The 26,219-nt window shown below is 43.3% G+C and overlaps 2 protein-coding genes across 10 annotated transcripts in view; one reads left to right on the top strand and one right to left on the bottom strand.

The window, feature by feature from the left end:
• Positions 1-26,219, bottom strand: part of LOC101106806 (cytidine monophosphate-N-acetylneuraminic acid hydroxylase) — a 304,828-nt gene that overhangs the window by 164,663 nt on the left and 113,946 nt on the right. For 3 of the 4 annotated variants that reach the window (XM_060403432.1, XM_060403434.1, XM_060403430.1), the window contains exons 1-2: positions 25,065-25,297; positions 606-24,896 (exon numbers count right to left, since the gene is read on the bottom strand). The exons of the other annotated variant lie outside the window; for it this stretch is intronic. In XM_060403432.1, coding sequence (XP_060259415.1) covers positions 606-611 — 6 coding nt within the window. In that variant the 5' untranslated portion in view covers positions 612-24,896; positions 25,065-25,297. Of the gene's footprint in view, positions 1-605; positions 24,897-25,064; positions 25,298-26,219 lie in introns of those variants that run through there. 4 annotated transcript variants of the gene reach the window in all.
• CARMIL1 (capping protein regulator and myosin 1 linker 1) overlaps positions 24,804-26,219 on the top strand; it is a 306,068-nt gene continuing 304,652 nt past the window's right edge. For 3 of the 6 annotated variants that reach the window (XM_004019095.6, XM_027958413.3, XM_012101177.5), the window contains exon 1: positions 24,804-25,903. In XM_004019095.6, coding sequence (XP_004019144.2) covers positions 25,864-25,903 — 40 coding nt within the window. In that variant the 5' untranslated portion in view covers positions 24,804-25,863. The remainder of the gene's footprint in view (positions 25,904-26,219) is intronic. The other 3 variants (XM_060403422.1, XM_060403421.1, XM_060403423.1) reach the window with 2 other exon arrangements.

Genomic DNA, 26,219 nt, shown 5'->3' with positions numbered 1-26,219 from the left:
TTGCTCAGCATGAAGGAAGTGTGAGGGGGAAAATACTGACTGAAACTGCCCACCCTGGCCAGGCATCACAGTAACCCTATTCGTGAGTTATTTTACAACAGGAGGCCCTGGTAAGGAACACTGAACTAACAAGCCACCACCAACCGGAAGAATTCAGGAAAGGACAAAAGGAAATGCCACGTGTCCTATCACCTCCTAGAATCCTTCTCTCAGGAAATCATCTTGGCTGAACAATGCATGTGCCACCAGGAAGGACCCTGAGTCAGAATGATTAATCAGAGACAACCCAGAAACTATGAATAATCACATCACCGTAAAATCCAGACTGTAAGCCTCTTGCCAGAGCAGTCCTCCTGAGTTCCCTTACCCTCCTGCTCTCCACCTGGGCGCCCATTCCCAGTAAAGCCTCTTGCTTTGTCAGCACGTGTGTCTCCTAGGACAAATTATTTCTGAGTGTCAGACAAGAGCCCACTTTCAGGCCCTGAGAAGTGTCCCCCACTTCCTGCAACAGTTTAGCCGCTCAGTTGTGTCTGACTCTTTGCGACCCCATGGACTGCAGCACACCAGGCTTCCCTGTCCATCACCAACTCCTGGAGCTTACTTACATTCATGTCCGTTGAGTCGGTGATGCCATCCAACTATCTCCTCCTCTGTCATCCCCTTCTCCTCCTACCTTCAATCTTTCCCAATGAAGAATCAAAGCTACTCCAGTTTGTAAGGTTCCAGGAAAAGAGCCTTTGGAAATCTCCTGACCTCACCCCACCACCTGCGAACCAATCAGAACCCTTGGCCAGCCTGGGAAATTCCAATCAAGCCTGGGAAAGGAGAACCAATCAGAACTCAACACCTAACCCTTCACCAAAAGGTGACCAATCAGACCCGGAGACTCCCGTTTTTCGAATTTTTCTCGCGATAATACCCTATATAAGCAATGTAACCCAGAGCTCAGGGCTCCTCCCTATAGCTGCTGCTTCGGTATTGGTGGGAACCCCAGCTCGGAGATTGGTAATAAAAATTCTCTTGCTTTTGCATCGGATATCGGCTCCCTGGTGGTCATTGGGAGATTTCGCGACTTGGGCATAACATTTGGGGGCTTGTCCAGAATCTCCCACAGGCTCCACGGGAAGACCGATCTGGAGAGTCATCTGCAGCCGGTAAGCTTTTTTCTTTCTTTTCACTCCTGGTAGGGCCTGGTTTCTCAGACCGGTATACGACTCAGGCGGATGCGCCGGAGAGTCACCGGTGGGGGTTGTTGGGAGACGTCCCTGACCCCGGCGTCGGGGTCGGAGTGCCCCTGTTCTTTGTAGATGATATCGGGTCACTCCCGCCGTCGTCGTTCGGTTTTACCTCCGGACTCCTGGAGGTGTATTTCTCCTGTCTCTCTGACTGTGTGTGTGGCTGTTCATATTGTCTGTGTTAATTTACCAACATCTGACTGATCCAGGGACGATGGGGCAACGCCATTCTAGCCCCACACCTCTATTCTTGGTTACTGATAATTTTAAGGAGGTCAAGATGCGCGCTCATGACCTCAGTGTAGAAATTAAAAGGAATAAATTAATCACTTTTTGCAGCGCAGAATGGCTGACCTTCCATGTAGGCTGGCCCTCAGAAGGCACCTCTGACTTAGGAACTGTACACCAAGTCCGAGATATCATCTTCTGACCACGGATCAGACACCCTGACCAAGTTCCCTTTGTCAGCACATGTGTCTCCTCGGACAATTCATTTCCGAGTGTTAGGCAAGAACCCAGTTTCGGGCCCTGGAAGGGGGTCCCTCTTCCTGCAACAGATGGCGACTCTGGCAGGGACTCTTCTTCACCGAGACTGACATCCTGACCACTCGGGGTACTCAGGGGCCAGCTTGCCTGCCAATGGACCAGACCCAGCGGCCTCAACTGGGACCCTTTTGTCCCTGGTCTCCTCCTGACTTGGACAACTGGCCAGAGTGCCCCGACCGGTAAGGAATAAGAGACTTTATTGATCTCTCTCCCCTTTTCTATCTCCTCTCCTTAACCCTTCCTATCCTTCCCTGTTTTTCTAGTCCCGCGGTTCTGGATGCAGGAATCTGGTCGAACGGCCCTCAGCCTGAGCTGAGGATTGGAGACTGATCACCTCCTCTTGGCAGAGAACTCGAATTCTGGTTCTGATTTCTGGTAGGGCCGAGTTCCAGTCCTCCCTTCTCTAGAGGCCCAGGGAAAAGTCCGGTAATGCCTGGGTATCTGTAGGTGGCAGGAGACGTCTGTAAGGCCACCCCTTTTGCCCCCCCTCTCCCGCCTCCTCTCCCTGCTATTTCAACCTGGCTTCCTTTCCTTCCTTGAAATCTTTGATGTTAGTACTTGGATCTGAAGTTCTGTGTCTCTATAGGAGGTTTTCTGAGAGACTGTATTTTTGTATTTAAGGGCTTCTCTGGTGGAGCCTAGGTTAAAGCGTCTGCCTGCAATATGGGAGACCTGGGTTCGATCCCTAGGTCGAGAAGATCCCCTGGAAAAGGAAATTTTGCTTTGTCTGGCAACCATGTGGTTTAGACCTGCCGCCATTTTGTTAAAACTTGATTTTCTTTCCCTGTGCCTTGAGACCAGGGCTCTCAGGAACACTTATCTAGACCATCTCTAATTCCTGACACTGAGGGAAAAAAAAAAAAAAAAAAGACTTGAAGCTAGATTTTACACTGTCTGTCTAAATATGTCTTGGTAATATTTTTGTATATGAGCTCTATTTAAAAAAAGGTAAGCGTTTACAAATCAAGTAATTCTAAATTAAACAATAAATTCCAGGTTTATGTGAGCTGGGAAATATTCAGTGTTAAATACCTGATATTAATGTTTGTTTGTTGACCTATTTAATATAGACATGTCCTAGAGTACTTAACGTTAAGTAAAATATTTTCATTGTACCTAGGTTTAATATGAGTTAAATATTATATCTGTTACAAGTTTGTCAACAAGAAAATTACCTCAAGTAAAAAAAAAACTTCTAAAAAATGTAAATGAGATGAGCTTTTATATAAACTCTATTAAGAATAATTATTCTTTAAAAATATCCGTCTAAAATAGTCTCTCCAGATTGGTGTAACTTAAAATCTGACCAAATGTTCTAAACCCTTTTAATTGATCTCTGATAAAACTTCCTAAATAGAACTCTTTTGAAGTTCTTTTGATCTCTAGCTAACTTTGGGATGTTTCAGAGGGCCCCTGGAACATCCCAAAGAGAGATATTAAACTGTGCTTATTTGGTTGGTTAAATTACATGGAAAAGATTATCAGATGAGTAATAAATCTGCTCAGGTTGTAATGTATGGTAAAATTACTAATACAGATATCCTAAAAATTTTATGGAGTTTTTAACATTCTGATATGTCCTGGTATTTTAATGGAAAACCTGATGACTTCACAAAAGTTAGCAAAAGGACTGAATGAACCAGTGAATATGCTTATAACTTTTATGGTTTCTATCTGAAAAATTATGGGGTTGAATCTTATGTTTTCAGGGAGTAGGGGAAATCTTCCTCTCAAACTAATTATGACAATACTTTGGTAAAATTAAACGTTATAAACAAAACAATTATATTTTCTATCTGACTCCTCCAAAAATTGGAAGTTCTTAGGTTTCCAGTAAGTTTATCAAATGAGTTAGGAAGGTTATCTCATGGATACAAAAATCTCAAGAAATTTTTGAGACCTTAAAAAGGGAAGAATTCACCTAGATTTGTTAGGCAAAATCTGTGATAAACCTTTGGTGTGAGTTTCCCAGCCCTTGTTTTATTTTAAAAGTTCAGTCTGAGACTCTATAAATGTTTCAGCAAAATAAAAAGCCTATGATCAATTATGGTTATAAAAATCATCAGACCCAAATCAGTGAGAACAGACCTATTTTGCAAACAAACTAGCCTTAATTTGGTTATATTTAATAAAAATAAGGGTAACTTTAAGGAGAAAAAGATATTCCAAAATGTTAAATACCAGTTTGTTAATGGAGGTCTGCATCTAGTAAGACTCATCTCTTAGATAGTTCTTTGCTGTTATGTGATGTTAATGTAAAATTTAATTGAATTCTTGAAGAACACCCTAAGTTTGTTTCTGAAGCTTATCTCAGTAATCTATCTTTGGATGAAGATCAGATGCCTCACGACCTGCAACCAGGACTGGAAAAAGACATAATTTAAGGGACTGTCTCCAACGTGGATGGAAGGACTTTTTTTATCAGGAGAAACTACACTACACCAGGATGAGAAGATGACGACATCAGAGGTAGACAGCTTCCCCAAGATGCTGGACCTGATTCGTATGATCATTTATGTTTTCTTGACTTCTTAGACCTTTGCATATAAGTCAAATGCTTTTCTATCATAGGCCTGATCCTATGCTAGTTTTAAAAATCAATCCAATTGTTGGGTTTGTGGCTAATAACCTGTGTCTAGTTCTGGGTTACCTTGGTAAATTTCTCTACTACCTGACTCTAACTGGTTGGCCCTGAAAAAATTTACTTAAAAAATTAAATCATACTGAAGATAATCAGTCTAGTGACACTGGCAAACTGGGCTATGTGCCTTTTGGATGGTGCCAATATATAATTACCCTGGAAGATAAAGATTCTACAGGGAAGACTAAGTCAGATGACCTGAGATATACTGGGCTACATCTAATGGAAGTTCTTAACATAAGTCTTACTTGTGGCTTTACTAATACTGCTGGCTATGTTATTTGTATTTCACCTGTTTTACAAAATTGCTGTTTCTTACACTGTCAAATATGTGTGTGAGGCCTCTAATAGAATAATGTATAGGCCCATATGAGATCGATGATGGTAACAGTGTAACTCTAGATATGGCAAGAAGCAACAAGAGGTTGCTTTGGTTCAGTTTTCCTGGACCAAAAAGCTAGTAAGACAGGTGGTCCAGAGAATTTTGGTTACTGTTTTATGGCCTAGTCCAGTAACAGCACGTTGAGTGGCCTGTCAACAGAATCTTTGCCAAACCTGAGAATGGACATTCTCCGCACCATGGGATAAAATGGTCATAAAGTGCCCCCCTCATAATCATGGTCAAATTTATGAGCAAAAAGGGGCTCTGCCAACTGAAGACTGACACTCGCCATCTGTATCTACAAAGATTAAATCATGGCCGCTGCAACTGCTGACTTTCAACGCCCCTGAAAGGAGTTTAGGGTGAAAATCAGGAATGAGGCACTCTGTGCTCTGGGAAAAACTGGCAGAACAGGCCTTCAGATAGTTAGATCTTTTCAGGAAAAGATTTTATGAGTCCCAATTCTTGCATCTTCTCGTACCCAGAGAAACACTGACGTCATTAATGGTGAAATCTGCTTTGGCTATTAAAGAAAAGTTACAATTAAAAGTCAAAATAGAGTAGCTATGGTTCAGATATCCTGAGAAATAACTAGGTGATGCTATGGGTGTACTTTCAGATTAGACCTTGTATTGCTAAACACTTGAGTTTTCTGAGTCGTGTCAGGCTTGGATGCCACCATTTTCAAAACAATGTCTGCTGCAAGCTAGTAACCTTACTTTTTATAAAACTAGGCAACTGGCTACATGGCTACAAGTCTCCCTGAAGTGCCAGGTCCAGACTGGGTTTCAGGCCTATTCTTCTAAAAAGAAATGAGATTGATTTTGTCTATTAAATTCCAGTTATCACTCCTCCAACTACTTCTAACTGGGTCTGTTACACCAAAATGGCAGACCAAGAGATTAGGATTTTAATCATATAAGACTCAGGTCTAGAACTTGGAACTCAGAAATGCTTCCAATTCAGTGTCTATACTCCAAGCTGGGGCAGTCCTATGGCCCATTTTGACAGACAGTTATCACAATCATAGTTGCCTAGTTCCCTAAAATTAAAACTGAGCGGGACTCTGTGGGGATCTGGAGTACAGATCTGTTCTGTGTTCTCCATTTCTTATCTGTAGGATATATACTTTGTTCAGCCTCCTTGACCTTCCCTGAATTCCAAAGCTTGGTTTCAAACAATTGCTAATCAGGGAAGGGAGGGGATGCAAAAACAGAAACAATCAAAGGTTGGTACAACCTCCAGGCAGAGTCCTGGTTCCTACTCAAAGAAATATGCATAACAATGTCTTTGGGCCCCCACCCAGGTGGAAGATGGTAACTTCAGACTGAACACAAGATTCCTGGAGCACAGCTCTGTTGCCTCACCACCAACCAATCAGAAGCAGTCACAAACCCTGCAACCTTCACACCAAATGTTGCCTTCTGTTTCCAGGACCAGAGATGACCATACTGTTAGGTCTCCTGTTTGGCCCTTGTCTATTTCATCTCTGAGAGGGGCCAACTAAATTGCTATTACTACGAGGGTGGAAGTTGGTTTCAGATGTGGAACACCCCAACTTAGATCAGGTAGAGAGAGAGACTTCTGTTCTATTAGGCAGGCCTACGCCCATGCACAGCAGGAATAAGTTACAGAAGAAAGAGACCTCCGCCCCAATTCCCAAGAAGTATCTTGAGTATGAAGTCTCTCAGAGGGACCTATGTGCTGCGTTAGGGGAAGAATGTTGTTTTTATGTAAATCACTCCGGGAAGTCAGGGAGTCCCTGGCCAAGATAAGAGAAGGGCTGAGTCAGAGGAAAAAGAGAAACTAAAATATCTCAAACCTGGTTTGAATCCTGGTTCAATTCATCCCCCTGGTTCGCAACTCTCATATCCTCCTTGGTGGGGCCCCTGATTATCTTGTTACTGCTACTCACCCTCAGGCCATGCTTACTAAACTAACTAGTGGCCTTCATTAAAAGCCGAATCAACGCGGTGCAGCTCATGGTGCGAAGATCCCAATATACGGCCTTGCCAACGGTCCCCTTAGTGGGAGACAATATAGAGCTGACCCCAGACCCATGATTGGGTCTGTCCTGGATCCTAGAGAAGGGGGGAGTGAAGAACCTAAGCTACTCCATTTTGTAAGGTTCCGGGAAAAGAGCCTTTGGAAATCCCCTGACCTCACCCCACCACCTGTGAACCAATCAGAACCCTTGGCCAGCCTGGGAAATTCGAATCAAGCCTGGGAAAGGAGGACGAATCAGAACCCAACACCTAACCCTTCACCAGAAGGTAACCAATCAGACCTGGAGACTCCCGTTTTTCGAATTTTTCACTCGATAATACCCTATATAAGCAATGTAACCCAGAGCTCAGGGCTCCTCCCTATAGCTGCTGCGTTGGTATCAGTGGGAGCCCCAGCTCGAGCTTGGTAATAAAAACTCTCTTGCTTTTGCATCGGATATCGGCTCCCTGGTGGTCATTGGGAGATTTCGCGACTTGGGCATAACACCAACATCAGGGTCTTTTCAAATGAGTCAGCTCTTCGTATCAGGTGGCCAAAGTATTGGAGTTTCAGCTTCAGCATCAGTCCTTCCAATGAATATTCAGGACTGATTTCCTTTAGGACGGACTGATTGGATCTCCTTGCAGTCCAAGGAACTCTCGAGTCTTCTCCAACACCACAGTTCAAAAGCATCAACTCTTCGGCACTCGGCTTTCTTTATAGTCCATCTCTCACATCTGTACATGACTACTGGCAAAACCATAGCCTTGACTAGATGGACCTTTGTTGGCAAAGTAATGTCTCTGCTTTTTAATACACTGTCTAGGTTGGTTGCTTTTCCTCCAAGGAACAAGCGTCTTTTAATTTCATGGCTGCAGTCACCATCTGCAGTGATTTTGGAGCCCAAGAAAATAAAATCTCTCACTGTTTCCATTGTTTCCCCATCTATTTGACATGATGGGATTGGATTCCATGATCTTATTTTTTCTGAATGTTGAGTTTTAACTTCCTTCAACAGAAGGACTCATAAAAGTATTTATTCAGTATGGTCTATACTGTTTTTGCACTACTTGACAAAATGTTGATTTATAAAATCAGACGGTTAAAAGAGGTGTTTCTCCATAGAGCAATAATAATATTAACAACAAATTTTAACAATGGAGAAATAGGAGATAAAAATAACTAAAGATGTAAGCAGGGGTGGGGTGGGGTGTGCAATACACTTAAAGTAATCATTTGAAAGAAAGCCAGAAAGTGGGCAGTTAACTAAAGGTTATCTGTGAGAAAAGCTGTGCTGGGTTTTTTTTTGGCGCGTGAGGACTTTCTCTACTTGCCCTGCACAGGCTTCTCACAGCAGTGGCTTCTCTTGTTACAGAGGATAGGCTCTGGGCGCTCGGACGTGAGTAGCTGCGGCTCACAGGCTCAGTAGTTGTCGCACAGGGTCCCAGCTGGCCCGAGCCATGTGAAATCCCAGGCCAGGGATCAAATCCGTGTCCCCTGCACTGGCAGGCAGATTCTTCTCCACTAGACCACCAGGGAAGTCCGGGCAGATTTTTTAATTGCTGCTTTTCTCATAGAGAACTTTTAGAGTACCTTGTTTGTCTGATAACTCCCTAGTTGTAAGAACTCAGGGCTGCTTAAGGCTGCTTGTGTGCTTAGTCGTGTCGGACACTTGGCGGCCATACAACTGTAGCCCACCAGGTTCCTCTGGCTAAGGGATTTTCCAGGCAAGAATACTGGAATGGGTTGCCATTTCCCCCTCCAGAACTCAAAGGAGCTGTGAATTACTTGTAGATTGCCTATTTATCTGAGGAGGCAGGAGGTAGTTGGCTTGCTAATGGAGCTCCTACCTAGATAGCCAAGGGAACCCCAGGGCTATTAGAAAGTGAAAGGTTTGACTTAAGCTTATTGTTTCCTGGACAAAGGAGACAATTGTTTCAAGACCTCTGGACCTCTGGAATGACTCAGTTAAAAGGAGCCGGAATTCAGAATTTAAAAGCCTCAGAGTCAGCTTACTGCACTTCTAGAAAAGATGTGGGTGAGAAAAACTGGGGAATGAAGTCGGGTTTGAAGAGTGTGTAGGAGGCGATCCTTTTATATGCTTTTGAGAACTGCTTAAACAGCAAATGTTCCCCCAAACAGGAACAGCTATTTCTAGAGATAATCCAGATATGCAAAGAGAGGTGTTTATTGAATGAATTCATCCATATAGAAATGATTAAGATGCTAAGGACAGAGATGATTTCCTTACAATCTCAAGAGTTCAATTAAAGAGGCAAACTGTATTTCTCCTTGCAACCCAAAATGTCCCATACTTTTTCTCACAGCAAGATTATTTGGGGAGGGAAATCACAGCCTGAACTGATGAGCCACTGAGCAACAATAGTCTCATTTTTATGAAAATTCACATGATGAAGCTGAACAACGGGAAAATAGAATATAAACAATGCTGATGAAATATGTCAAGGACTTAGCATCATTAAGGGGCAGTTATTAGTACTGGTATTATCCTTTTTTGAAAGCAGACTTTATTATTATTTTTTAATAACAGTGTTAGAGTCACAGCACAATTGCGTGAAAGGCATGGAGATTTCCCACATATTCCCTGCCCCCACATATGCACAACCCTTCCCATTATCAATGTCCAGTGCTGGAGTGGTAATTTGTTACAATTTATGAACCACCACAGACACATCATTGTCACCCAAGGTAACAGGGTTTACCTTAGAGTTCACTTTTGGTGTTCTAAGGATTTGGACAAAGACATGATTAAATGTATCTACCATTATAGTATCAAATGGCTGAAAAATCCTTTGAACTCTTATGCATGCCTTGTTATTGTTGAGTTGCTAAGTCTAACTCTTTGCAACCCATGGACTATAGCCCACCAGGCTCCTCTGTCCATGAGGTTTTCCAGGCAAGGATACTGGAGTGGGTTGCCATTTCCTTCTCCAGGGCATCTTCCCAACCTCCCTCCTCTCAAACCCCTGGCCACCGTTGAGTTTTACTGTCTCTGCAGGGTTGCCTTTTCCAGAATGTCATATGGTTGAAAATATAAAATATGTAGCCTTTTCTGATTGGCATCTTTCATTTGCTAATACGCATTTAAGATTGCTCCATGTTTTTTATGGCTTGTTAACTCTTTTCTTTTTAGTGCTGAATTCCATCATCCAGATGTGGTGGTTTATTTATCCATTCACGTACTGAAGGACATCTTGGTGGCTATATATATATATATATTTCTTTTTTGCTGTACCACACAGCATTTTAAATATTTCCCGACCATTGAAAATGTGTCCAGAGTACAGAGTCTTAACCATTGGACTACCAGGGAAGTCCATTTTTTAAAATTAAAATAATTTGGAAGAAAAAGTCACAAACGATCTTTTCTTTTAACTTATTTCTTACTTCCAGTTCAAAGACCCCTTCTTGAAACACTTCTTGATATCAAGTTATCTCCAGAAGATATAAGCAAAATAAAGGCCAAGCCTGAGTACATAGATATTTATTGAAAAGAAAAAGAATATGAAAAATACTGAAATTCACTGATAAAAACAGTTTGGTATCCTTACTTGACTTTGTGATGGACCAGTATGCCAGGAAAGATATCAATCAGATATGCAGATGGCACCACCTTAATGTCAGAAAGCAAAGAGGAACTAAAGAGCCTCTTGATGAAAGTGAAAGAGGAAGGTGAAGAAGCTGACTTAAAACTCAGCATTTAAAAAATGAATTTCATGGCATCCTGTCCCATCACTGCATGGCAAATAGATTGAAAAAATGGAAACAGTGACAGACTTGATTTTCTTGGGCTCCAAAACCACTGTGGATGGTGAGTGCAACCATGAAATTCAAAGACACTTGCTCCTTGAAAGAAAAGTCATAACAAACCTAGACAGTGTATTAAAAAGCAGAGACGTCACTTTGCTGACAAAAGTCTGTATAGTTAAAGCTATAGTTTTTCCAGTAGTCATGTACCAGTGTGAGAGCTGGACCATAAAGAAGGCTGAGCACCAAAGAATTGATGCTTTTGAACTGTGGTGTTGGAGAAGACTCTTGAGGGTCCCTTGAACTGCAAGGAGATCAAACCAGTAAATCCTAAAGGAAATCAACCCTGAAATATTCTTTGGAAGGACAGGTGCTGAAGTCCCAATAGTTTGGCCACCTGATGTGAAGAGCCCTCTCATTGGAAAGACCCTGATGCTGAGAAAGATTGAGGGCAGGAGGAGAAGGAGGTTACAGAGGGTTAAGATGGCTGGATGGCATCATCGACTCAGTAGACATGATTTGAGCAAACTCCAGGAGATAGTGAAGGACAGGGAAGCCTGGCGTGCTGCAGTCCATGTGATCCCGAAGAATCGGATAGGACTGAGCAACTGAACAACAACAATAATATGCTAAAAATATGCCCCCCCCTACACCCCTAAGTTCAGTAAACAAGGCAAGGTAACACAAAACAAAAACAAGTGGAGCCCATCAGTCTGCATCTGCAACATAATTTGTTAAAATTCCTCCCAATTATTTTTCTCCAAGTTTAATTCCAGCTTTATTGTGGTAGCAGAATTCTAAAATTACCCCAAATGACCCCTCCCCTTGTACATTCTCTGCCCTGGATTGTGGAAGGGACCTGAGATATGATGGGACATCACTGCCATTATTGGGCTATGTTATACAGCACAGTTGACTGAAGAAAAGGACACTGTGTTTGGTGGGCTAGATCTAATCAGGTGAGCTCTTAAAAGGAACAGGCGTCTGGGGACAAAGGAGATTTGCAACATGAGAGGGATTCAATGCCAGTGATTTTATCTTGGCTAGCATTGAAATGGAGATGTAGTAGGGGGCACCTGCCAAGGAATGTGAACAGCTTCTAGGATATGAGAATGGGCCCTGGCTGATGCAACTTCTCTAGAAATGAAGACATGGGTCCTACAGCTGCCAGAAACTAATTTCTGCCAACATCCTGACTGTGCTTGGAAGCAAATCTTCCCAAGAACCTCCAGCTTTCATTTCTCCAGAAATGAAAATTCCTATAGTATATTTTAAAATTCTGAGAGCTCTTTTATCTTCTCTGATTTCCAAAATAGAATCTCCATGGACTCTTTAATTTTCATAGATGCAGTGATTTTTAAAAATATCTCTGATGATGTAATTAATAGATAGTTTAAGAGCTTCCCTGTTATCTCAGATGGTAAAGAAATCACCTGCGATACGAGAGACCCCAGTTCAATCTCTGGGTCAGGAAGATCTCCTGGAGAAGGGAATGGCTACCCACTCCAGTATTATTGCCTGGAGAATTCCGTGGACAGAGAAGTCTGGTGGGTTACCATCCATGGAATCACAAAGAGTCAGACACAACTGAGCCACTAACACTTTCAATTTTTCACTAACAATGTATGAGAATTTAGTTACTCTGTATCTTCACCAACACTGTCAACCTTTTTTATTTTATCCATTCTAGTGAACTCCGGAAGATGGTGATGGACAGGGAGGCCTGGCGTGCTGCGATTCATGGGGTCGCAAAGAGTCGGACACGACTGAGCGACTGAACTGAACTGAACTGAACTGAGTGGGTGCAGTGATATCTCAGTAGGTTTGAGTTAGCATTTCTTTGATGACTAACGTGTTTAGCTCTATTTCATATTCTCATTGGCCATCTGTGTATGTCTTTGGGAATATATCTGTTCAAATGTTTTGCCCATTTTATTGAGTTGTATAAGTATTGTTTGTATATTTCATATATCATCTTTTGCCAGATATATACATATGAAAAGAATGCTCTTCCTTCTCGTTTTTTAACAGTCATTCAAAGGGCAGTAGTTTTTAATTTTGATATAGTTCTGTTTATCAATTTTTTAATGCTTGTGCTTTATGTGTAGTATAGAAGAATTTTTTGCCTGTTTGGAAGCCATGAAGATTTTTTTCTGTCTTGTGCTCCAGGAGTTTGTATAGTTTTAACTTTTATATTTAATTTTTGATCCATTTAGAAATTAATTTTTGTTATGGCATGAAGCAAAGGTCAATCATCATTGTTTTCCACATGGATCCCCAGTTATTTCAGAGTTGTGTTGTGTGTGTGTGTGTTCACTTGAGTCTGACTCTTTGTGACCTCATGGATTGCAACCTGCCAGGCTCTTCTGTCCATGGAATTTTCCAGGCATAAATACTGGAGTGGTTGCCATTTCCTACTCCAGGTTATTTCAGAACCATTCATCACAGAAACTGCTCTTTTGCCATTGAATTACCTTTGCAATTTATTTTTTTTTAAAGTCAATAGATCAAGAATTTGTGTGATTATTTCTGTACTTTCTACTCTGTTCCACTGATCTGCAACTCGATTCCTATGCCAGTATCATACATCTTAATTATAATAGCTTTCAATTAAATCTTGAATTTAGGTAGTGTAAGTTCCACAACTTTGTTCTTCAAAATTGCTTTGGTCATCTTAGTTTCATTGAATTTCCATAGGAATTTTAGAATCATCTTGTTCTTTATACAGAAAATACTGGTATAATTATTGTTGAGGTTGTATTACCATCTCCGTTTCAATTTCAGGAGAAGTAACACCTTAATCACATAATATCTTCTAATCCATGGTTATTGATGTATTCTCTAATTATTTAGATCTTCTTTACTTTCAGGAATGTTTTGTAGTTTTCATTGTACATGTCTTGTATGCATTTTATTAAATTTATATTTAGGCATCTGATGTTTTTATGCTATCATAAATGATAATTTTAAAATTTCAATTCTTAATTTTTCATTGCTGTCATAGGGTAATACAGTTGATTATATATTGACCTTGTGTCCTGCAATCTTGCTAAATTCATTTATTTCTAGTAGCTTTTTTTGTAATTTCCTTAGGATTTTCTATGAATACAATCATGTTGTCTGCAAAGCTTTTTATTCCTTTCTGATCATCATGACTTTATTTTGATTGCCTTATTGGAATAACTAAGACCTCTAGAAAAATATTAAATACAAATATGAAGAGTAGATACCTTTGTCTTGTTCCTGATTTTAGGGGGAAACCCTTTAGTCTTTTACCATAAAACATATCATTAGGTATACAGTTTTTTTTTTTTTTTTGTTCTAACAGATGCCTATTATCAAGTCCAAACCATACAATTGTGCTCATTTCACAGGCTAGTAAGTTTATGCTCAAAATCCTTCAAGCTAGATTTCAGCAGCATGTGAAGCGAGAACTTCCAGATGTACAAGCAGAGTTTACAAAAGGCAGAGGAACCAGACTTGAAATTGCCGACATTCACTAGATCATAGAGAAAGCAAGGGAATTGCAGCAAAACATCTACTTCTGCTTAATTGGCTATGCTAAAGCCTTTGACTGTGTGGATCACAACAAACCGTGGAAGATCCTGAAAGTGATGGGAATACCAGACCACCTTGCCTGCCTCCCGAGAACCTGTATGCAAGTGTTTCACAAGTTGCAACTAAATTATCTAATTTATGGGCATTAAGTTGTTCCTGGGGCTTCCCTGGTGGTTCAGATGGTAAAGAATCCACCTGCAATGAGGAAGCCTCGAGCTTGATCCCTGGTTTGGGAAGATCACCTGGAGAAGGAAATGGCCACCCACTCCAGTATTCTTGTCGGGGAAATCTCACGGATGGAGGAGCCTGGTGGGCTACAGTCCACCATGTGGCAAAGAGCTGTTCTTAGTATCTCATTATTGTCCTTTTAATGTCTGTAGAGAGGCCTCATCTTTAATTCCTCATATTGCTAATTTGTATCTTTTTGTCTTGGTTAGTCCATCTGGAATTGTATCAGATTTATTGATTTACAGCTTTGTCTCTCCAAACTCCGAATCTCTTTGATCCAATGGACTGAGTTTAGAGTCCCCTTCTTTGCACCCATCATCTAATTGTTTCCAGGTGGAAATCTGAGGGCGATCATAGTACTTTCCCTTCTTTCAAGGATCACAATCCAATGTCTGAAAAATAGCAGTTCCGTATACTTTGTACTATTTTCTAGTTTTTGAAGGAAGGAAATATCTACTCTTTGTTATTCCATCAAGACCACAACCAGAAGTTCCGTCATTCTGGATTCTTAAGTTTTCTTTTGCTCGCTGACTCTTTTATGTTCCTTGTTAAAGATCTTTGGTTTTCATTTTTGGCAGCACTTCAAGGCATGTGGAACTTCCCCAAGAAGGGATGGAGCCTGTGTCCCTGCTGTGGAAGCACACACTCTTAGCCAGTGGACCACCAGAGAAGCCTTGTTAAGGTTTGTTTGTTTGCATCTCTGGCTTTCATGATAGAGGCTTTCCTCAAATATCAGTGTTCCTTGGATTCTATATTAACAGTGAAGCTTAATAAAGCTGATCTGAAACTCTACATGAATAGGTGGTTCTTATCTGTTGATGGGGCTCCATTTAGGGCAACGAGTGCAACCTGGTCTTTTCACTGAGAAATCCATATATATCAGAATCCTACAGTTATTTTTCTTTTAAGGATAGTCAGTGATCTAGGAGAGAAATCTGATGCCTGGGATTATAAACCCTGCTGTTAAAATACTTCTAAGAATCAAGCAGAGAAAGAACTTGTGGGGTTTTATATAGGAGGTAGATTTTTCTCTAAATCCCTCTTTTCTGTAATGACTTCCCATGTTTATCTTCTGCTATTTCAAGCACAGGTCCTTTTGGTTCAATGTCTCCTAGATCTCCAATCTTAGGCAGTGAGTAGTTGACTGTGTGAGAGGAGGGAAACCACAGGTGTCTAACTTATCCTTTTCAAGTCTTTACCAAGCCTCCTGTTTTTCGTCGTTCTCTCATTCTGCACTTTTTGTTTTTGCTTTCGGTTGCGCTGGGTCTTCATTGCTGCACGTGGGCTTTCTCCAGTTGAGACAAGCGGGGGCTACTCTTGGTTGCAGTGCAGGGCTCCTCATTGCAGGGGCTTCTCTTGTTGAGGAGCGCAGCATCCAGGTGCAAGGGCTTCAGCTCGAGGGCTCTAGAGCTCAGGCTCAGTAGCTGTGGTGCTTAGGCTTAGGTGCTCTGTGGCATGTGGAATCTTCCCAGACCAGGGATCAAACCTGTGTCCCCTGCATTGGCAGGCAGATTCCTATCCACTGTACCATGGGAAGTCTCATTTCTACACTTCTGCATTTGGAGGTCATTTGTATCTCTAGTTCCTGAAATTTTCTTGGATTCTGCTGTAGAAATTAGCTTGCTTTTTATTTGCTGTGTTCCCTCTGGCTTAGAATCCATGTTTCTTTGGTCTCTTAAGTCAGTTACCACTGGCTTTCTCTGTTTCCAAAATGTAAAAATTTCTACTTTTTGCCTGTTTCCCCTGTCTTCTTTGTTCTTGTGGCTTTATTCATTTTTAATATGTTAAACTATTTTTAGAGCAGTTTTGGATTTACAGAACAATTGAATAGAAAGTACAAAGAATTTCCACAGAACCCCTCACTCTCCAGTTTCCCTTCTTGTAACATCTTACTTTGGTATATTTGCTACAATTGATAAGCCAGCATGGACACAATATTATTAACTAAAATCGACTGTTGACTTTAGAGACTCTTATGTATTTTCTTTCCTTCTACTCTTACTGGAAAGAAGCCGAGTTATATAAATGAAAGTATAAAATCCTCAGTGCTTAAAAGAAAATCCCCTATACAGCCTTTTGGCTACTCCTCTGATTTTATTCTCCTTAGTTTAGTATCCCCAGTTCTGGAGTTATCTGTATTAGTTTTCTTCTCCTTTTCCATCTCCCAATCACTCATCAACCCATTGCAATTTATCTTATTCCCCCATTATCCTACTAAAATTGATCTCTCCAAAAGCAAAGCAAACCAGTGTTTCCCTTATTGCTAAATTCAAGTACATGCTACCTTATCACATTTGACTTTTTAGCAAAACATGATGTTAAAACATTTCTCTCTCTTGAAATACTATTTTTCATGTCATCCCAGGTTAATATCTTATCTTTCTCGTACTACTTCTCTTCTGGTTGGTCCTTCACTGACTCTGTAGTAGCCATTTCCCAAGGTCCCTCCAATGATCCCTACTTCTCAGTATTCACATCTTCCTCATTGACCTGGGATGCTTCCTTGATCCATGTGATAGTAGAATACAGCAAAAATGCCAGTATTTCATTTCCAAGATTAAAGTTATGAAAGGCGCTGCACTTTCCATCTCTCCCTCTGGCCCTCCTGCCCCCATCATTCACTCTGGGAGTCAGTTATTCTCCATGAGGACACTCAAGCAGCCCTGTGTTTCCTGAGGAACTGAGACTTCAGCCAACAACCAGTAAGGAACTGACACCTGCCTGCATCTTGGGAAGCCCCAGTCAAGGCTTCAATTGACTACAGACCCACCTGACAGCCTGACACCAACTTCATGAAAGACTGAGCCAGAACCACCCACCATTGCTGCTTCCAGAGTCCTGATCCACAGTATCTTTTTTTCTTCCCTGACCCACAGTATCTTCAACACACTAAATGTTTGTTGTCTTAAGTTGCCAAGTTTTGGGGGATTTGTTACTCTGCAATAGATAACAGCTACAGTCTCCTTTGCAGCTCTTCTTTACCAGATGCCTGTAATCCTTGAGTTCCTTTCCTTCTCATATTCTGTACTTGCTTTCTTAGATGTCACTCTGTAGGGAACAAGGTATAAAGAAGGTTGAGAAGTGCTTGCAAACGAGACTCTCAACCAGGGCTGAACATTCTTGCAAACGAGATGTTCTGCCCAGTGTAGGGCTATTAATCATTCCTTGAGGCAACACTGTCCATTGATAACGTTTTACGGGCTGCCCATGATTATACACTGGAATAGTAAAAGCAAATTTATTTTTATCTTTTATTTGCAAAGGAATATTAAAAAAAACAATCCTTCAAATCTAAAACCATCAAAGACCAATCCTGTGGAATCAAAGCAGGAGAAGGGAGACGTAATTGCAAAGCTCCCATAGGTTCTGTACATTTGTTACCTTTCCTTAAATCAGTCAACATTCTCCATTTACCAGATTTTTTCTTAATGACAAAAACAGGAGAATTCCAAGGAGACGTAGAAGGTTCAATATGGCCAGATTGAAGCTGTTCTTTTACTAATTTTTCTAAAGCCTCGAGCTTCACTTTTGGAAGCGGCCACTGCTCAACCCATTTAGGGACATCAGTTAACCATTTCAATGGGAGAGCTCGAGGAATCTGAGCAGTGGCTATAAGTTTTCCGACGAGATGGTGAGCGTTGTTCCTAAAGAAAATAAAAGATCTCTTCCTCAGATATTAATAGGTATATTAACAATGTAAAAAGAAATAGATACTTTCTTTCCATTAGACAATTGGCATGACAAAGGTTGAGCGCTTCTCTACATATCTGCTATTGATCCTAAGCCTGTTAAAACAAGAGGAATTTTTTCTTTTTTTTTTAGTCATTAGGCCACTGCTGGAGAGAAATAACCGAAACATCTGCTCCTGTATCTACTAATCCTTTAAACTGTTTACCTTTAATAATCAGTGACATTAAAGGATGAGAGTCATTAATAAGCATTTCCCAAAATATACTTTTTCCCGTACTTTTAAAACTATTGACTCTCTCTCCCTATCTCAGCCTTGTCAGCAGCTACCAGAAATAGGGATGCGTAAGGTGGTGCAGAAGGGTTAACAGCCTTGGAAGTTCGTTTTTTATTTAATAAAACCTTTCAAAAGGCAGCAGTCATTGCTTTTACAGAATCTGAATCCTCCCCAGAACTCACATCTCTATCTGGCTCAGTGGATGAATCTGTACTATCATCCGGAGGTTTGGGCGGAGGCCGAGATGAAGCCCCCTCCTCAAGATAACATGAGACGGCCTCACTATTAGCAGCCATTAATTTTAAAGCCTGTGTTATAGCGCTACATAGAGTCCACAGCCTTAAAGGAATCACATTGCCTTTTTGATGCTGCCTTCTTAACTCCTGCACCACTTTCCATTCCTTCAAATTCAGAGGCACTTCTGTTTGATATTGAAACCAATAGCAATGCTGCTCTATAAGACAGAACAGCTCACTCAAGCGGCGAGTAGACGTTTTAATCCCTATAGAATGCAGGAGCCTCTTAACCAGCTCCATATATTGTGACTTTAAAGACGGGGAATTCCCCATAGTTTTTTCTTTTTCTTTTCTCTGTTCTTTTTTTCTTATTTATTTATTTTTTTCCTCAAAAGTCCCCCTTTCAGCGTTTCGCTCCGGGGTGCTCTCCCTTTCGGATTTTTTTTTTTCTCTTTTTCTCGAAAGTCCCCCTTTTAGCCTTTTGCCCCTGGGTGCTTACCCTTTCGGTTCCGTCGAGCCCCACGTTGGACGCCAGATGCCGGCGACGGAATGAAACACCAACACTGCAGAGTGGTTTGAATCTTTATATTTTTAACACTTGCTTCTTACAGCTGCTTTATTTTATATCCCTTGCACAACAACCTACAGGGCAAGCTGCCAAGCACTACGATTCAGAGACTATACAGTGCGCAGGCGCAGGGCGAGATAACCTTTACCTTGACTTATTTACTGCAGCTAAGACTTTGTTTTGGGGAACTGCCTTATCAACTTAGAATCTGTTTTGTCCCAAGGTCTGTTCCTTTTGAGGAATCAGAGAAACATTCTTGTGTGCAAGCAATGTTCTTTTCCCATGGGAACAAACAGGATTCTTAGCTGAACATCTCGTTTGCAAGAACGTTCAGCCCTGGTTGAGAGTCTCGTTTGCAAGTACTTCTCAACCTTCCTTAAACCTAGTTCCCTACACTGGGCAGAACATCTCGTTTGCAAGAATGTCCAGCCCTGGTTGAGAGTCTCGTTTGCAAGCACTTCTCAACCTTCTTTAAACCTAGTTCCCTACACTGGGCAGAACATCTCGTTTGCAAGAATGTTCAGCCCTGGTTGAGAGTCTCGTTTGCAAGCACTTCTCAACCTGCTTTATACCTTGTTCCCTACACACTCATTTCCTGAGAAGAAAATTCTCTATAATAATCATGTACCCCCCTGGTGGCTCAGACGGTAAAGAAACTGCCAGCTAATGCAGAAGACTGGGGTTCAGTCCCTGGGTCAGGAAGATCCCCTGGAGGAGGAAATGGCAACCCACTCGAGTATTCTTGTCTGGAGAATCCCATGGACAGAGGAGCCTGGCGGGCTGCAGTCCATGGGATTGCAAAGAATCAGACACAACTAAACACACAGAGACACTGCCCCTTGCCCCCCGCCCTGCCCACCTCCCCACCCCCCACCCCCCACCCCCCTGCCACCGGTCATCTAATCAGAGAGGCTAGATTTTCCTACTAAATCCTATGGTTTCCTATGGTATATTTTGATCAGTCTTGAGTCTACATAGGAGAATGTCTCCTGAACTTCAGGGTTCCGTGTCCATATCCATCCACCTAATGGACATTCCCCCTTGGCTGTGCCACAGTCCCTCCACCTCTTCAGGCCAAACTTGAACTGCTCATCTTGATTCACCACGTATGCCCTCCTCCCTTTTCCAGTCAGTGACCACAACCTCCAGCCCATTCACCCATCCAGACCCCGAGCCTCCCCTGCTGTACCACCATCCCGCCCTACCTACCCACCTCACAGCTCTCAGATCTGCACATCCCCCATCCTTACCCTGGCTCAGGCTCCTATGCTTTTTTGTTTGTTTTGCCTCACTTATTCACAACAGCCTCCTAACTTCTGTCTGTACGTCAAACACTCTTGCTTCCCTTCCAGTCTTTTCAGTTGTTCCCAGCTAGGTAATCGTTCTAAACAAGAAGATCTGGTTGTGACACTGCCTTACTCAAAATCTCTCAAGAACCACCGCCCCCCCCCCCCCCCCCCCCCCCACCTTGCTCCTCAGAGCAATTCAGGCTTCTTTAGTGGTTCATGAGGTTCTAGGTGGTACAATCCTTTTCTCTGATCTTCTATTCCTACTCCATCTCTAGTCACCAAAACCCCTGAATTTATTTCGGTGTCTCCATGTTTTTGTCTTATCTTCTGGCCTGTACACATGCTCTTCCTACAACTTGGAACATTTTCACTCCCTTTCTTTCCTCTGCCCACCGCTTGCACCCTCTCATTCCCACAATTCTGTTTTTTCTCGCCTCAGCACTGACAGCAGCTGCCTGTCTCTCTCCCTCTCCTCCCACACCCTGCCCTGACAGTTCCTCGAGGTTCCATGAAGCATCTGTTTAATTCGCCATTATGCTGCTGTTTAGCTGCTTCAGTCATGTCTGACTCTGTGTGACCCTATGGACTGTGGCCTGCCAGGCTCCTCTGTCCATGGAATTCTCCAGGCAAGAGTAACTGGAGTGGGTTGCCCTGCCCTCCTCCATGGGATCTCCCCAACCCAGGGATCAAACACACGCCTCTTGCATTGTAGCAGACTTTTTTTTTTTTTAACCATCGGAGCCACCAGGGAAGCCCAAGAATACTGGAGTGGGTAGCCTATCCCAGGATAGGAGAATATGCTATGAACTGGGGTCTCCTGCATTTCAGGCAGATTCTTCACTACCTGAGCTACCAGGGAAGCCCATTCACCATTATATCCTCTGGCAAATACTAAGTGCTCCACTCACATGGGGGCGTCCTTGCTGGCTCAGCGGAGAATCTGTCCACAGGGTCACAAAGAGTTGGACTGAGCACGCTGAGCACCACTCGCATTTGCTGAGTGACATTATAAAGGCAACCCTCCTCCTCCTGCTCTCTCCCCACTACCTCTGTGAACTTCTATAGCACTTATTGAACACACCATTTGGCATCTACCTAGCGTATTTTGTATTTGTTATTATTTTTTATTTTCAATTAGATTCAACCAGCTCACCACTTACTGCATGGCTCTGGACTAGTTGCAGGGCAATCAAAGATCACCTTAATCTTCCTCCTGGAGGTGGAGCTCCTTGTGGGTGGATGGGGCCCAACTTTGGCCATCTTCACACTTTACATGGAACACAGACCAAGGTGCTGGTGAAGTGTCAGTAGTAAACTGAACTTTGACCTGGAGATCTCAACTCCAGGTTCACCCTTTGGCTATTAATAGCTATGCAACTCGGAGCAAGTTACCCCACACATCTGAACTTATGTCCTCATTGTCATAAAGATATAGTATTTATACTTTCTAACCCAAGAGGTCACTGGGAGCTCAAATAAGAGTCACTTGTCAGAGGTTGTCATTGGTAGATGCACCAGTGATTCCAGACTAGATTTTGTACTTGTGTTGGGGTGGGGTGTGAGAAGCATGCTGTAATTGTCTGTAACAATTATAAAATGTATTCTGATTTCATTATCATTAAAATGAAAACATTGCTCCTTTGAAACACAGCACTGTGGTGTCTGTTGAAGTGCTCTGTTCAAGTGTTCTGGGTTATGGAAAGCCACTGTGCCATGAGCTCTGTTGATAGCACGCTCAGATATTTTCTGCATTAATGACTGAGTTAACTGTCTTCCTTCTCACTCAGTTATATCTGCAAGGATTTGCTTTGATTGTGATGATAATTAAAAATTTCAACACACACATAAAAGTTAGAGCAGTGAATTCCCAGGTACCCTATTATCCAGCTACAACAAAAATCCATACAAGGCCCTACTCGGTCCCCCACCCCACTTCACAAACACCCCCCTCTCCCATGGATTACTTTTTAAGCAAATGTATTATATCACTTGTAAATATGTTAAAAGAATATATAGTCCAATAGAAATTTTACTTCTCATTGTCTTCTACTCAAAAATAAACTAATTTTTCCTTGACGTGTTTGCAAGTGTAGTATTTCATTGTGTAGTTTCCCTGAAGGTCTAATTAACCCAGTTGAGAAACATATATCTCATTAAGAAGACCCCAAACAAATCGTAGTTGCTAAGGTGGGAAGTTAGTCTGCAAATGACTGCTTGGTTGGTGTAGTGATGTCTTTGGTTCCCACATGACCGAATCTCTTCCAGTTTTAGAACCAGTTCTCAAGGCAGTAAGGAAGATCAGAAATTGATCTGGCTAAATAGTGGAGTTTTTGTTGTTGTTAGCTTGCTGATTTCTTATTTTTTCGTTTTGTCTCCATGAGTTTATTCTTTATATGATATGGTTCTAATGATAGTATGTTAGACTATCATAGACATTAATAGTGTATTTTCTCACCACAGTACACTGAAAAATATACTATATATATGAATGAATACTTTGGAACTAAAAGTATGTATAGTTTTCCAAAATAATTTTGTTCCTAAATTTAATGCAATTGTGTTTAACAATTTAAAAGTTCAGGTGCAGTAGAGATTCTCTGAAAAGTTGGTTTTTCAGAAAAGCTTTCTTTCTAATACATTTCAGTTCATCAGTGCTGGTTATAACACTGAAACACAGCCGCATATACAGATAAAGCTGTAGGTAAAATTATGTTTATAATGGCAATTAGTTTCAGATAGTTTACTCTCTTGATCAAGACCACAGTGGCAGGGGTAAACTTATAAGTATGGAAGGTGGAGGGCAGGAGTGTGAAGAGTCCGCAGCGTTGAATGAGTGGGCAGATTTCAGTAAATAAGCACACATTTCAGATTTAAAAATGCATTCTCTAAGTAGACTCCCTGGTTGTCCTTTGCTAGGGACATTTACTACTTGGTGGATTTTATAAACAGTGCTCCGTGGAGTTCTTTGCTTGCTATTCTGAAACATACTTGAGTTTTGCCCCGAAGAAGTAAATGATTTTCATTTCCACAGTCAGTCATTTCTGAGTACGAGATAGCATTTCATTTGAATCCATGCCTTCAACATAGGAGGTGTAGGAGTCAATCGGGATCTTATTCCAGTGAAAAAACCTGATTCTTTGTTGAAACTTCAGCTTCCTTTAAAAGGCTCCAAGGAGCACTGAATTACAGGAATTTCTTATACCCTATCCTTGATTCTCCCCACCACCCCAGGCCAAAGAGGGAAAAGTTTTGTCTTTATTTTCACAGATACCACATGGTATGGAACCTTCAGGGCTATTTCTGAAACTTCCTGGTAAGTGCCAGAAAAATCCTTCTAAACACACACGGTTGAATGGAAGATGGTTTTGAGATGTTAATTTCCATTTATTGCATAAAAAGATATTAATTGCATAAAGGACAGGTCTAGCTTAACTCACCAACATTTTAGAAACAGTAGGGAGTCAGGTCCAAAGCTCTAAAACCAATCAGTCAACAAATGTTTATTTCACACAAAAGTCAAAAGTCTGAAACTCCCACCCTTAAATCTCCTACAGTCCAGTTGGGCAGACAAACTCAAACTCAGGGAACCATGCAGGAGTTAAAGTAGTGAAGCTAGACAAATACACAAGTAATGAAACAAGGCACTGTGTGTTTGGGCTTAGAAAATAATGTTTCAGTCAATAACGTATTCTAGTGGTTTTGAATAGAGGGGTCACAGTGATCTGAAAACCCTGGAAAAGCTTCACAAAGAAGGTACACATTGGGCTGGAACTGAAAACATAGATAAGGTCTCCTGCTTTGCAGGCAGATTCTTTACCGTCTGAGCCACCAGGGAAACACTAGATAAGAATCAGATAACCTATAAAGGAAGGGAAAAGCAAACAGCAATTATTAATAGTTCTGGAGAGTCAGGTTGTAAGAGTGAGGAGCTGGAGAGGTTAGAAGGGTGAGAAGAGGCCAGACGGGTGGATGTCTTAATTGGTAACTCCTGGCAGAGAGGCTTAAGATGATTTTTGGGGATCCAAGGTTGTCAGCAGTGTTTAAAACTAGACTATCACTGCGCGGATTGATTCCCTTTCCTTTCCTCCCTCCCCTCCTTCCGTCCTTTAAAAGCAGAACCCGACGACAGGCATTCACTCCCAGCTGACCAGGCACTAAGGCAGCAATCCAGGCGCTGCAAGGCTTCTTGCCCTGAAGTTGTCTCTCCGGGGGTGGAGCCCAGGGAAAGTCGGCCAGGTCGATCAGACCAATCAGCAGGCTCATTCTGGCTTTTGTGAATTACTCTCAGCTGCACGAAAATGCCCTGGCTTTTTAAAAGGAGGTTCCAGCACGAGTGAAAGGCTTTTTTTTTTTTTTTTTTTTTTCGCGTGCGCTCTCCCGCTTCGAATGTCTGAGATGGCAAACTGCGGCGGCGGCGGTGCGCCCACTGAGCACACACAAAAGTGTTTTCTCACCATATGGTTCGTGTTTACAGGTTTCGTCTAGCTCCTGCTCCCTAGAAATGGAAAATTAATAACGTCGAGGAAACGCCAGCCTGTCACAGGGAGGGTTGAGAAAGGAAAGGGAGCAGAGGGGTCCCAGAAAGACCGGGTTTCCGCGCAGACCAGCCTGCGGAACGTGCGCGGGGTCTGCAGCCTCCCATCCCCTGGCGTCCTTGGCTCACCGGGGGGTGGGGACGGGGAATCGGGCGGCCAGGCTCACCCGGCCGTCCTCCCCAGTGGCCAGCAGATGGCTCCCAGGCTCCCTCGCCCTCTCTCCAGACGCAGGGCTTCGGCGGTTCGGGAGGGAGGCCGCGAGGAGCTCCGGGTGCCCGCCGCCGCAGTCTCGCGCTGCCGGGCTCTGCGGCCAGCGCCGGGGAACGCGCCCCCGGGCTTGGGAGGCCGGCCTGGGACGTGTGCGGAGGCCGGGTCTCGCGAGGTGAGGAGGAAACGCTGGAGGAGGAGAAGGAGGAGGAGGCAAAGGAGGGAGGAGGAGCCGCGCCGGAGCTGCCCCCGCCCCACTGGAGCCCGGCTGGAGCGCGAGGACACCCTGGCCCCCCGCCCCGCGCCGCTCTCCCCGCCTCTCCCCACGCCTTCCGCCTTCACCTAGGGCCGTAGGTGCGGCGCCGGGAGCGGGCGGGAACTGCCAGCGGCCGGAGCCGGGAGCCGCGAGCCGGAGCCAGCCCCGCAGCCACCCGCGCACCCCGCTCCGAAGCCCGCCGGGTCTCCGTTCCGCCGCCGGGAACTGCAAGGAGGCGTCATGTAGCAGCAGCCGCAAACCCATCTCGGATTTGCAACTCTTTTTTTTTTTTTTTTTTTTATTGGTGGGGCGGGGGACGCGGCCAAATTCTATCTGCGTCCCCCCCTTTCACACCTTCTCCCGTTTGCGAGCTGCATCTGCCTCTAGGAAACTGAGAGAGTCGGGGGAGGGTGGGGGCCGTAAATCAGAGTTGGACCTGCAACATTCCCCGCACCTAGAGGGCCATGGCCGAGGAGAGCTCCGAGGTGCCCGGGGAGTTGATAGGTAAGAGTCGCGCGGTGGTTGATTTTCTTTCTGCCTCTGCGGCCCCCTCGCCTCCACCTCTCATCCGACCTCTCCTGCCGCACGTCCCCGCGCCCCTGGGGTCGGAGGGGTGTCGGGCAGGGTCGCTGGGGGGCGCCGGCAAGTTTGCTCCTGTCCCACCGCTAGAAAACCTGAGTCCCGAGAGGGCCGGCTTGCGGAGGAATCGGGAGACCCGGGAGCGCCCGCCGCGGCTATGCTGGTGGCCCCTAGCGCCTCCTCCCGCGGTGACCGGGGGTCCAGGTTGGCGGAAGAAGGGGGCGGGCTGCCTGGGTCTGGG

This window comes from Ovis aries, chromosome 20, assembly GCF_016772045.2.
Source record: "Ovis aries strain OAR_USU_Benz2616 breed Rambouillet chromosome 20, ARS-UI_Ramb_v3.0, whole genome shotgun sequence".
Classification (NCBI taxonomy): domain Eukaryota; kingdom Metazoa; phylum Chordata; class Mammalia; order Artiodactyla; family Bovidae; genus Ovis; species Ovis aries.
The sequence above is the reverse complement of the archived record's forward strand: the minus strand, read 5'-3'. Positions and strand labels throughout refer to the sequence as shown.